Here is a 13,930-nt window from a genome sequence, read left to right as displayed (position 1 = left end):
ATGCCTCTTAAGATGTCCTTGTGATATCTACGAATTACAGAACAGAAAGACTGAAACAGGCTTCTGTTCATGTGTTCTAACAGAAACCAGAGTTGTTTCATTTCCTCAATGAGACTTGCTCTGAAATACTTCTGGTGCAAAATACATATGTAAGAATGTATCCAAGCTGACCTCAATTAGAAATGATGAGTTTGACGCCTTCAGAAGCTTTTTAGTGGTAATTTCTGTCCCACTTGAATGTTTTACAGGTACAAGAACTGAACCCAAAATAACATTTGCATCAATTTCATTAGAGAAGTGAACAGCGCACACAAGACTGGCCCAGTTCTGCCAAAAAAGTCCCCAAAGACTACACAAACAAGATAACAAGAGGGCACTTGAAACTCATTTGCCCTCAATACTCATTGTGACAAACAGAGTGCCATGCAGACAAATTTAGTCCATATGATAAGTGACACTATATATAGCTCAAACATTGGGTGGTGCTGTAATGTTCCAGATATAAAACGCTCTGCTGAGGCATGATGAAATATGTCACCACAGTTTTTACAAATGGGGTAAAAAGCCAAATCCATGTAAGAGCATTGAGCAGACACTGTGGGTGGATTCATCCCATGGAGCACAGATCATTACATTAGCAGCTATAATAAGAGCGCTTCTTCTGACTGCCTCGAAGACGATCCAACACATTCATTTTCAGAACGTTGTGCAGGAGTCCCTCCTGGAAAAATTACAATGGCCGATTTTTTCAAACGCTCTGAAACAACCCATGTTCATGTTTTCTCATCAGGTGACCTCTTGTAGTAGCGGAAACAGTATCCAGGTAAAAAACAAACAAACAAACAAACAAACAAACAAAAACAACCTGCATTGGTTGTTTAAATGCTGAATGGGCAGATGTACAGCACATCTGACTTTGACATGATAATATACTGTATATGGCTATATTTATTTCTAGATACATATATAGATAAAATGACCTGGGGTGGGCTGTAAGAAAGTTTTGACTGTGATTTTTATTGTTCTCTCGTCTATTGACTCACACGCAACGATCACGTTTACACTCAAATTATACCCTATTCTAAGACTAAGATTATCGTGAATCAGTTGATGCAAACCATGTCACTGTACAATCACAACAGAAGGCACAATTAATGCCAACAGAAGAAAAAAACGTTTTTAAAACTGACACAGCTTTGAGGCAACTTACCAGTTACGTCTCTTATTAATCCACAGATCGAAAACACTCTGACAAAAACGGCCCGGTAACATCGACAAAGGTCAAGATGGTCCACTGGGGTAAACATTTAGTCCAAAACATGATAATAATCCACAGAAAAATGTTTTCTCCTTTAAAATTGGCGCGCAACATACTTGTCTTCCGCTTGTCTTTCGCTCGTTTCCCGTCACAACTTCCGGAAACATACACGGACGGGCTGTGCAGTATCGCGTTTCAAATGACCAATCACGATCTGCCATATGAAGTCTAGCAACCAGAGAAGCCAATAACAGTTTGAATTGAACAGAAGGTCCGCCTCCTCTTTTTGTGTGCGTGTGAAAATAATGACTGACGCTTCAAATAGCCAATGAAATTCTGAGCAGGCCGATCGGCCACATCTGTAGATTATTTCCGGCTCAAATTTCAGTGCTAATGGGAATATTACTCATGGCTGAAGTGACAGATATAGTAAATGACCTCAATATAAAAATGATAATCAAAATATAAGCATAGTAAAGGTATAGATACTTTAAATATGAATACAGATGGCCAACATTTAGATTTCATGAATATAAATACAAATATTTATGTAGATAAATATAATAAATTGCCTTTTTGGGAGTATGCTTAGATATATAATTATAGAAAAGATATGAAAATATTCATGTTCCTTGTGTTCTATTCATTGTTAATAATTTTTATTGAGCTTGGCCTAGAGTAAGGTTTCATAATGTGTCATAAAGTCCCATATCTATTAGCATAAGAAAATATTCAGGTGGAAAAAAAACTTTCTACTCCAGTGTGTTCAAACATCTATTACTCAATGCCAGCAGCTCTAGATAAAAGTTCAGAGTGTTACCTTTCAAAAGAGACCCAAACCACTCATACCTGCAACAGATCTCAGTTTACTCTGGGTATGGCCTTCATTTCTGTTTAAGACTAATCTTTACTGGACTGGAACAAGGTTGACCGTGTCACTCTGCCCACCATGCTCAGATTATGAAAAATAATAATTATATCTCAAGATCATTTATCTTGCAAAGAATAAAACAGTATAGACATACATACATATATAAGCATATTAACTTTTCACTAGAAACATCTGATGGGCCACCTTTGGCCCACAGTCCTCTCTTTGGCAGGTTTACATTTTATACTTGACAAGATGATATAAAATAGATTGATATTTGTTAGATATTTAGAGCTTGACAGATGAATGTAAGTTAATTAATAATCATGATAAACAATGTTCATTTAAATGGTTCCATTGATTATGCTGCACATGTCATTATTGGTTATTATGATTTCATAACTCTACAATCTCACTCTTTATGAAGGGCTTGGTTTATACTGGCACAACGCTTGCTTTGGGTTCTCAGTTACCTTTTTCATTAATCACAAAGCCCCCTCTCGTACACCACCTGTGTTACCTCTTGGAAAAGGGCTGCTGGGCATCTGGATGGAAATCCTGGACTGATGGCGTGACAGCCGCAGGGCCTCTGCCAGGGCTGTGTGTTCTGTTGTTGCCGTTCAGTGTTGCCTGTTACCGGTTTGTTGTAGCCAGAGGTCATTAATGAACTGAAAGCAACTGGCCAACGTCTCCAGGTTATAAAAGACCCACCCCATCCTGGTGGTGGACAGCCTCTGTCTCCACCAGGACGGTGGAGTTTGGTTTCTTAGCCACCATTTTATCAATCCACAGACAGAAGGGAAACAACAGGGAAGTGAAGGGACCATCGTTGAGAACTACAAACAGCATCTACGTGCACCCCCTGCTGATTTTGAGTGATTGTTTTGCATGTTAATAAATGTAAATAAATACTGCTTTGTTATAACGAGCACCTACGCACTGTCCAATGTGCTCCAGGCGCTGTGGATTTTGGATGCGTTCTGTGGTTTTTTCCTCTTTGTCCGACCCGCCAGAAGTGTGCCCTGTCTGCGTTCCAGCACCTCCTGATTTACAAATGAAACACTGGGGATTGCCCAGTGGTTAGGGTCAATTCATTATTGTGAATGCTTTTATGTAGGTTTAAATATATTTGGGAATTGGTTGTTAAGCAGCAAAGAGTAGCTATCATTATGATTAAGAGCTGCAGCAGCAAAACTTCATAAATCTGAAGGATTACAGTCCTCTAACCTAACCTTGTTCAAGGTGGCGTGGTTTTGTGGGTTGTTTTACGCAGCAAAGATGCTACTGAATGATCACAGAAATGTTATAGGAACATTATAGGAATACTACAGATAGCAGTGTGTCTCTATGATCCTCTCACTCGTCCACCCTCTCACTCGTCCAATTGCTACCTGATCATGAAGGTGACGCTACAGACTATATAGGCTACAATATAGTATAGGACCGAGTATTTGCCGTATATACATAAGAGAATATTATAGATCCATGATGAAATTGACAGAAGGGCAAGCCTGAGAGAAAAAGGTGCAACTACAAATCTGTGTGCTACTTCAGCACCACGGACAGCCTCATGGATTTATCAATACACAGCACAGTTAGACTACTGATACTTCAGATCCGTGGTCGGGGCCACAGATTCTGATGTGCTCAAACCTCAGTCAGATAAAGGATCAATGAGTCAGGCAGACTAAGCTAATATATTCAACTAAACAACCCCTCTGCCCCTGCACTCTCTCTGCTACGAGGGGAAGGATGTGAGGGTGAGGGTAGTGTGAGGGGTGGCAGGTGAACAAGGGGTTGCATTTTGGTCATTTTGCTAACAAGGAGACGGTTTCCCCCCTCCTCCTCCAACTGAGTGTAACCTATTGTGTATCCAGCACAATGCTATCCAAAATCAGAATTGGCTTATTCATCCTTGACAATAGATTTATTGCTGTGGATTCACTGGATGTTTTCTTTGTGGCACTGAATGAATAACATGGAAACACAACAAATGCAGGACTTTGTAGCCCTAACAACTACTTTTTTTTTTTTTTTTTTTTTAACAGTCATGCAACATACAGAGATGTGTTCAGTACAGCGGGTATTCACCAGGTTAATATATGACAAGGAGAGGTGGAGCTTTCAACCATATTGCACAGTTTTAGCCTCAGTTGTCAAAACTTAAAAACAGACAGAAATGTAGGATGTGTTTTGAAAATGTAAAAATTTTCAAAATGATTTCGACGTCCCAGCTTTTTCTATAGGAAGCAGCTGTGGTTACACGTCTTTGCCAATGTCTTTACAGCCCCATCAATCAGTTACACATGGCAACAGCAGGAGAGGATTTAATGTGATCCATGCTGTCATATCTGCTCACTTGATAAAATAACATTTTACAGCATGGGGTGGACATGCTGATGGGAACAAGACCTGTAATTTCTGCACATTCCTACAAACAGCTTTTTGCAAATACCATAATAGAAAGGGAGTCAGGGAGACTGCAGATTACTTCGCCCTCTCTGTGAACATTTTATTCCTCGCTCTTTTACACTGGCCTTTTAAAAATAACCTCTCTGAATCATTATATGCTCCTCTTAATATCTCTAAGGCGATGTAACATCACTCCTGAAACTTTAAAAAATTCAGATGGAAAAGAAAGTGTTTGAAACAGATCCTTGCAAGATCTTGTACATATTTGATATTATTAAGTTCTGTGACGCTGCTGTGAAATATTTTACTGCAGTTTCCACTCTGGAGTTTGGTGTTAGTGAAGTACTTTTCAAGTGAAGGACCACTACTCTACTTGCAGTTGATTCCACTGATCTCATTGGTATTTAATGTTATTATCACATATATATCTATCTCTTTTGATATGCATTGATTCATTATGTATGTTATTCCTCAATTTTGTGGTTTGTCTTACAATTTCATGTGTGTCAGCGGTGCAATCCTACCATTCAAATTAGACACATGGCACATACAAGTGCCTTGTTAAAATTTAAAACAGTTTGCTACGTTAAAAAAAGTGTAGCATTATCAAACCATCATTTTTTTTTTTGGTGGAAAAAAAAGGTCTTTCTTCACAGAAGGCCTTTTGTAAATGAATGTGTCTTCCCCTTCTTCCACCTCAGGTTTACACAGTGCAGTGACGCTTTAATCTGCCGACTCAGTTCATCAGTTTGCGAAGCTAAATTAAATCAGTGGGTCACCAGAACAAATATGACTTGCCTTTTGATTGCAGTAATAGAATTACTCTCCTTGCATGAGAAAAGATAAAAGAAGTGCAATTGGAAAGGGAATAAAAAGGTCAAGAAACAGAGAGAAGTCCAAACACAAATGATGAAATTAAGATGGCAAACAATGTGGGGCTGCTCTTCGCTTCATTCATTAAAACAAGAGCTTCTTGAAATAAGATGAAACAAACAGGCACATTAATAGATTGTAGAATGTGGGAAAGTAGAGTTAAACATGAATATGCAGAAACAATGTAAAAATTATACCAATAAAGGAATGAAACAGATCACAAATCCATTTCTGTACAAGAGACAACAAAATGTATTTACAATATTACAAATATTGGTATTATTTTACATTATTACCTTGATGTGTGCAGTATTTAAAGTATGTTAGGATGGGGCTTCTGTGCTTTAGCAAACATCTTCTTGTTTCTTTGTTCTGCAGGTGAACCCCACCGTTGATAACACATTTCACACTTCATTTCAGTGAACACAGTATTATCAGTTCTGTCCAGCCATCCAACTCAATCAATAAAATGATGTCTTTATAATGGCTATCATTGCAGTTGGAGGAAATCACTGTATCTTAATTGTGAACTGTTTCCGACACAGCTTTTTTCATCAGACAAAATGAGTAGATCACTCGCACAGTGCTGAGTCCTTTGCTAGTAAGAAAACACCTTGTGTTCTGTATTGATTTGATGCAGGTAAAATACCACATTGGAAACATCCATTTAAAGAGGGAACAACTCCCCTCAAACACCACAAAAAGTGATCGCTCTGGCTTTGAATGTGGAATCTTTAGTAATCAAGCTGTAATGGAAAGGACCACCAAACTAAACTGATTGTTTTCTAATAAGCTTTTAATTGCGAAGTAGCTTCACTCACCTGAGTTACGAGGCAATTATCTTCCCTACACTGACACTTCGATAACAGAATCATTACTGGACATTTCAGTTTCCACAGCCGTGTCGGCCCTGCGACTCACACTTTGATCCCCTGCCACAACTGTGAGAACTCACCTGAGAGACACAGAAACTGCCGATGGCAGGACAAAGAAAATCAATGAAAGCAGCTTAATGTGGTAAAACCATGTTGACACTGAGCCAAGCTTGATGGAGTAGAGGGCCAAGCAGTGCGAAGCCAACACACTCTCTGCTGTAAACTGTTATACTCTAACTATAGAGCTGTTATGACATGATGGATAATAAATTGTGCGGTTACTGTCACTATTTGATGCAACCTCAGTGAACTCCAAGAGATAAAACTGGAATCATTTGGAGACTTAAAATGCAAAACAAGCTCAATTTTAATGCATCTACTTGTGATCTGATTGTTACTGCTTTACCATGAAATACACTTAAAAAGTTTCAGTCACACTTGATAACAATAAGAGTACGCTAACAGTAAGGTAAGAGGTGTTTTTACATGTTTTATGAGTCACCATTTCCAGCCGTAATGCTGCCTCTGCCTTGTAATTTAAAGGAACATTTTCTGAGCTTTGAGACCACTAAAACAAGAACTGTAATGCTTAAACTTTGGATTTTGTTAGACAAACGAGATGTCACCTTTGACAGGGCCAGGTTAGCGGTTTCCCCGTCTCCAGTCTTTATGCTAAGCTACAGTAAGCTAACAACTTCTAGCTCCAGCTGTGTATTTTCTGAACAGACACGAAAGTGGTATCTTCATATCGAACTCTCAGCAAGAAACCAAATGGCAGCATTTCCCAAAGTGTCAAACTATTCCTTTAATGAGTTGTCATTATGAAATCAATATTCAGAAGTGTTCAGCTGACATAAAAAGCTCTGCAAAGCCAGAACACATCTTGAGTTTTTCCTTTCAGTTCACTTGAGTTGCAACATTGCAGAGATCTGTGCACGATTCATTCGACGACTCCAAAGACTTCCCATCCATTATGCTTCCTCACACACTCAGTTGGCGAGTGCACTTCCAATCTTTGCATCCCCTATGCCATTTTGTTATTTACTCACAGAATAAAGCCACAATCTGCCATTGCTGTGAAACTGGGTCAGGGTTTTTGGGGTGCATGTCCAGAGTATAGCCAACAGTGAGGCTGGTTGAGGCTATTAAGAGAAGTATAGAACGAATGATGGAGTATATATGAATGAATATATTTGAATGGCAACGGCAACTTTATAACGACAGCAGACAAAATGCAGTGAAAAGCAAAAACGACTTCAGAAACCAAGGGGTAATAGTGATCATTTCCTTTACCTGATGCTTTCTTCCGCAGCACTTGATGGCTGTATCAACAGCAGTCACCTCAGCCTCAGGCTGCTGCGGGTGAACCTTTCAGCTCATCAAGATGACTGACAAGTGTGGAGATGGGGACTTGATTGACTGGGATTGAGGAAGACGGGATACTGAATACATCCTGTGTCAAGATATAAACTTTCACACTGAAGGAATAAACAATAAGCAATTAGACATTTAAAGACAACAAAGCAACCGCGTCATTTTCACAGATATGTTTTTATTTGTCAAACTGAAGGAGCTTTTGTTTGAAGCAACACATTTTTTGACTGTACACAGTTTCTCACTCTCCTCTGCAGGCTTGAACCTAACCAGCATTATCATAGGTACGTTTTCTAGATAGTGATTGACACTCAGACCGAGGAGGTAAGAAATAATACGTGAACAGAGGACACAGAAATACAAAGACAAGATGAGCTTTCACTTTGCTCCCCTTTTCAACCTGTGAGATGAAGTTTTACGTTGCACAAGACAATCAATGGTGAGTACAAAGCAAAGGCTATTAGATCTTTATGATATGCAAGAACAAAATGTGCCTGTGGACATCTTTGTTATACTGTACTGTTCAAACTCATACATCATGCAAACTTCCTCAAAGCTTCGTAGCAGTCCTGCCAACAGGAAGCAGACTACAAAGATCAATCTGAGCAGATGCTGGCCAAGATATAGTTCAATGTGATAAACAACTGAAGAGTCAAAATGGAAAACGTTCACAGACACATAATCTGTGAGAAATAATCTGTTTCTGCTGTGTCCATGAATTTAAGAATGACTGATTCACACCAATAACAGTTTTCACATATTAATCTATCTACAGCAAAGTCTTTCAGTGTGACTTACATCAAGTTTGGCAACATAAGATATCCCTTTAAACACGATTAAAGGCTGCCATTAGAGTATACTGCATGTCATATCACAATTTGCCAAACCAGCACACAATCGGCTATACTTAGTTCCAATTATCCAGATAGCAAACGAAAATGTTGTTTTGTTTTCAGACTTCGTACAGTTACTCGTCAACTACAACAACATCCATGTTGATGGCACGACCGCGGAGAATAGCCTGGCACACAAAAATAGAAAGTAAGCTCCAAAACATTTGGACGGTGACACATTTCTTGGTTTTTCTTCCTGTGCTTTTCATCGTTTTGGATGTGGAATTAAGTCCAAAAAGGTTTGATTCCAATGCATTTTTATTCATTATATATAAAGTGGTGAAAATAAGCGTGGCACTTTTTATATTTGTATTTCCAATCTAGTTAGGCAACCGTCATTATGCAGAATTAAATTAAATGTGGTTTTCTTCTACATGTGTTACTTTCTCTTTAAGGCTGGGCTGCAATCTCGGAACAAATACGCCGTGTTCCCAAAATATGAAATGATTGGTTTGTTAAGTGTCGGAAAGCTGACAAGTCTTAAGTGAAACATGAAGCATAAAAGTAGACACGGCTCCCTTCAGCTCTTATTCTAGCACTCGAGAGCTTTGGGAAAACTAGTCAAGAGTGGAAACCACTGGAGTAATCCAGGCCTATTTTTAAGCCGTGTAGGATGGGCTCTAAGGTTTGACATGCTGCGATACCTCAGCTACTTGTTTGCTTCCATCTATTTAACCAGCCAAGCATCGCTGTTCATTTACTGCAGGATGCAGCCAACAGCAGAACCCATACAGTGAAAATTGCATAAACAGAATGTTTTGACGTGATTGGCCTAGCAGCATCTTTATCCCCGGTAACCTTAATGTGTCTAAATATTTTTAGCATCCTGCAACCATTTGATCATGCAGAGAGCTGCTGTCATGTCGTGTGAAAATACCCACGAGCTCTTTCATTACTATATCATCTCTCAGTCCAGTATGACAATAACAATCAGATCCCCTGAAATACTGAATGTAGAGCTCTGTACTGCTGCCACAGTCCATCATCACTGTAGGTTTTACCTAAGGACATATATTCATATATTATTACCCTTGGACATTTGCTCTCTTTTGAAAATAAAGCAATTAATTAACAATTATTATTTATCATATCAAAGGGATTGAAGAAAATAAAGACTGCTAAATACTGAATATCTGAATTATTCATATATGGACATGATTTAAGTAATTGCCCTCACTCATTTGACATTTTTTAAAAACAATAATAGACGAAAATCTTTAAATAGGTGGCCATAAATTATACATTTGTGGGTTACTGAATGACATCTATCCTGAGCTTTTAAAGTGATTCAACTTAGATCTCCAAAACAACACGAAGACGTTAAACACAGATTTTATGCATCTGATGGCGGAGACAAATAAATGTAAATAAATACAAAAAAAAAAAAGGAAAAAAATCTAAATATCTTCGAAAAAGTGAAGCGATAAACAGATAGAAATAAAAACAATGGAAACTCCTTATGAGAGCATTAAGACTTTTCAACTAGAGGCAGCTGTAAGCCTCAGTGTCGCTGCTGCAGACCCACGTTCAGCTGCAGTGCTTGTTTATCGTCTCACACATCAGTCGTCTTCAGTTAGCTTTTGCAGCGTGTTGTAATGTTTCAGAACTATTTAAAAATGCACATAAAAATAGGTCCCTAAATCAAAGCCGTTGCTCTCAGGGCTGGAGGTTTTAAATGATTTGTCATAATATACATTTATAATTCACGCACCATGCAATTTCTTAGTCTTTTACATATAATACAATAATAGTGTTTTGATGGATGTAATGATGTCAGTGTCCATTAGGGTGAAAGTAACCAAAGCAAAAATAGATCTGACAGTGTGAGAACATGTGATCTCTACATGGTATTTTAGACAGTTTAGTTATGTTATGGAGTTGGTTAATCATGTCCAATGGAGCACGGCAGACAGATTTAACATCTTTGTTAAAAAGTGACACTGTACAATAGCTTCCATGGCGCCAAGTTAAAACCACAGCGAGACCCCCTGTTCCGACTCCACCCCCCAACCCCACCCCTCCCGTATATATTACAGAAGTTCATTCCAAACAGGATGGTAAATCTTGAGAAGAATAAAAAGACAAAGATCACGCTTTAAAGAGGAAACTGAAAGACAAAAGTGGATCAGGGGCAGGTTTTAAATCATTGTACAAAAGGAACAAACAGCAACCCACCACAACCAAACACGTATTCTTGAAAAATCCATTGGAAATTGATTTCTTTTTACAGGTTGCACAGTTTATTTTTGAAATACTGGCTGAGATACTCCAGTATGCCAAGGGACGGGGGACAATGGCAAGAAAGATGGAGGAAAGGACTTCACTCTTCCTCTGTGCATCCCAGTATCTCTACGCGCAAAGTGATCCTGCCGTACCATGACCAGGGAAGGATCCGGATGAGCCGGGCGTAGATGGGCGGATCTATCACGTTCTTTCTGTGTGTGTCGTTGTCAAAGTTCCCCTGGAAAACCTAGAAAAACAGCAGCATGGAGGGATTATTATCCTTGTAACTTATCATAGCTTCCCATAACCAGAAACCAGTTAATCTTAAAAAAAACAAAACAAAAACAAAATTCATTTAATTCATTCATTAATCTAAAAACTGGTTAACACTTTATCTTAAGGTGCACATTGTTTGTTATTAGAATGCATATTAATGGAATATTAGCTCCATTACAAAGCACTTATTAATGCCTTATTCTGCACGACCATATTCAACAACTACTGCGTCTTTAACGAAGCATTTTCCCTCAATAATTACTACGATTACTACATTAACATGAATGCTTATAAATGTAAGTAAGGATGTTGTTGTGCATGAATTGCAATCTTAATAATCTAACCTGAAATAACCCAAACCCACTAATCCCAGAATAAGGTGTTCATAAGTGCTTTATAATAACTAATAAAGAGCCAATACGCTACTAACATGCACACTAATAAGAAACCAGTTAACGGTGGTGCACCGTGATATAAAGTGTGACCGAAAACTCAATTTTAATGCTGCAGCAATATTTGAGGTAAAAAAAATGGTAGTCAAACGCTTTAGAAGTCAACATCAAAATCTTCAGTGAAAAACCGCAGAAACCAAATCTGATGGCTTTTCCCTGAGAGGCAGGTGCAGAACATTCATGCTGCATTTCTATTCCTCCAGACTGTGACCTCGAAGGCCTCGTGCCTGAGCAGGTACTGAATGAAGTGCAGCCAATCAGAGCTTCAATTCAAACACTGCCAATAACAGTTGTACATTCTCTGAACTCAGCCCTATTCTTGGCTTTTTTCTTTTTCAACGCGCCACACATGTGAGCACATCAACAGTTTCCCCCTGTGGAAAATTGAGCGTTGTTAGAGCGGCACAGCTGGAAGCCCCACCTCCACAATTAGTGACAGACATCTACTGTTGTTTCTCCTGCTTACTGAATGGTGTTATTAATGTGCGCCTTATGCTCGCTGGTATTGTTTTCCTTCGATTTAGTTGTGCTTTTTTTTTTTTTTTGTATTTTCCATCTTGGCAATAAAAGGAAGGCTTTGGTGGCTGCCAGAAATGCTACTATAAAAGAAAACCCTGTTTGTCTCGCATTGGCTCTGCAGAACTCATAACATATTGTGCTACAGACTAAAATGCATCCTAGATGAACACACTGTCATTATGAAGCCACCGGCATATCCTTCACTGTGAGTACTGTGTCTAGCTAAGCATTCGAGTCCTCAACAGAGATTTCACCGCATTTATAACAATTCAGTGCCACTTAAGAGCCTTTAGAAACGCCTTGAAACAACAGTTGAAGAGTTAACTAACTACCACATACAAACAAGCTAATTGTCATACTGGGATATGTGCTCTATTGTTGATTATCACGTAGATGCTTTATGTTGATGTGTGCCTAATAGACGGTAGAATGAAGTATATTAGTAAGAAATGTATCTACGGGGACTGCTTCATTGAAGGATATGATCATTTCAATTACACAGACATCATTACGCCTGTGTGATTGGGATTCGCTGCTGTGTGGAATTGAAAATCAACAGGCCAAATCCAAGCAGGTGCCGGAGACGGAGCTTGACCTTTTTAGAGTAAAGCTTCAGCTAATTCTCTTTTGAATAGTTTTGTCGGAGCTGGTTTGGATTCAGACAGTCCAAACAGGGTCCTGAAGGTGTCATTATAACAAGCGCTAAAAACAACGGCCATGCAGCAAAAATCACATGAGGGATTTGGGGGGAAAATAGTTGAGATTTCGTGCGGTTGAGTAAAATATTCACTCATCATGAATCCTCAAGTAGAAGGTCAGAGATGAGATTTTAAGCTTTAAGCACCACAGCCTTTGAAGGAGAGAAATACAAAGTTTTTTTTATCCATATTTGATACCACGGGTGGAGAGCCATAAGCACACTGCCAGCTGAAAGAAACCATTCATATAAACCTCCTACATCATTATAAATAGGATAATAGAAATTCACAGTAGGAACTGATCAGAGAAATCAGAAGTTAATGCCTCATTTACACCTGTGGACTTTAATGCTGCATAAGCAACAGGCGTCCTTTCATTGTGAATAGTATGAAAAAAGCATGCACGTGCACACTGCCAGGCCCAACGTGGAGAAGGTCCTATTCTATCAAACTGTCCTCTGCAAGCAGGACCCACAAACTAACGCACCCATGAACAGAAACAGTTATTTTCATCCACACTCAGTCAGGAAAACTGGAGGAAAAGCTGATTGCTGCAGTCAGCTGACATAACTTTGAATATGAAAAACGATGCATGGAAACACATCGCTTGTGAAATGAAGTGCTTTGTCATTCGAAGCTATGGTGGCAACATGAGAAAATAACTGGACGATCACGGCAGAAAAAATGTAAAAATGTTCAATGCAAACATGCCCCCGAGCTTCAGGCTAACGACAGGCAAGAGAGAACCTGCCACTGTGAATCCAAATGTGCAAATAAGTGTGTAAAATGTTAACTACTCACTGAATGAAGCATCATAGAATTAACATATTTTTACAAACAGACAACCAGAATATCTGTGTTTTTTTAAGTCCTGCCTCAAAATGCCCTCAGGCTACTGTAAACATAATTACAAGCACAGCATAGATTAGTTTGCACAAATAAGATTCACTCAGTCTTCTGTACTTAAAGGGACACGCATCTGTTTACACCACAGCTGAGAAAATGCTGATGCAGTTACTTCACCTACACACCGTGAGCCTGCAGTCTCACCCGCCATCATAACAAACCTCAAAGTGGCTTTACATTACAAGTTAAGCTGATAAAGACGTTAATAAAACATGACTGAAGTGTGTGACCGTGAACGTCTTGTCCCTTCTATAAAAACTCGACGGCTCGTCTCATTTAACTTTCTTCAGATAGAATACG

The 13,930-nt window shown here is 38.9% G+C and overlaps 1 protein-coding gene across 2 annotated transcripts in view; it reads right to left on the bottom strand.

The window, feature by feature from the left end:
- Positions 1–7,828: 7,828 nt before the first annotated feature.
- The window catches only part of edil3a (EGF-like repeats and discoidin I-like domains 3a), a 111,098-nt gene continuing 104,996 nt past the window's right edge, over positions 7,829–13,930 (bottom strand). For both annotated transcript variants that reach the window (XM_076730253.1, XM_076730254.1), the window contains exon 10: positions 7,829–11,026. In XM_076730253.1, the coding sequence (XP_076586368.1) occupies positions 10,877–11,026 (150 nt within the window). In that variant the 3' untranslated portion in view covers positions 7,829–10,876. The remainder of the gene's footprint in view (positions 11,027–13,930) is intronic.

Source organism: Chaetodon auriga, chromosome 5 (assembly GCF_051107435.1).
Source record: "Chaetodon auriga isolate fChaAug3 chromosome 5, fChaAug3.hap1, whole genome shotgun sequence".
NCBI lineage: Eukaryota > Metazoa > Chordata > Actinopteri > Chaetodontiformes > Chaetodontidae > Chaetodon > Chaetodon auriga.
This window is presented reverse-complemented; position numbering and strand designations above follow the sequence as displayed.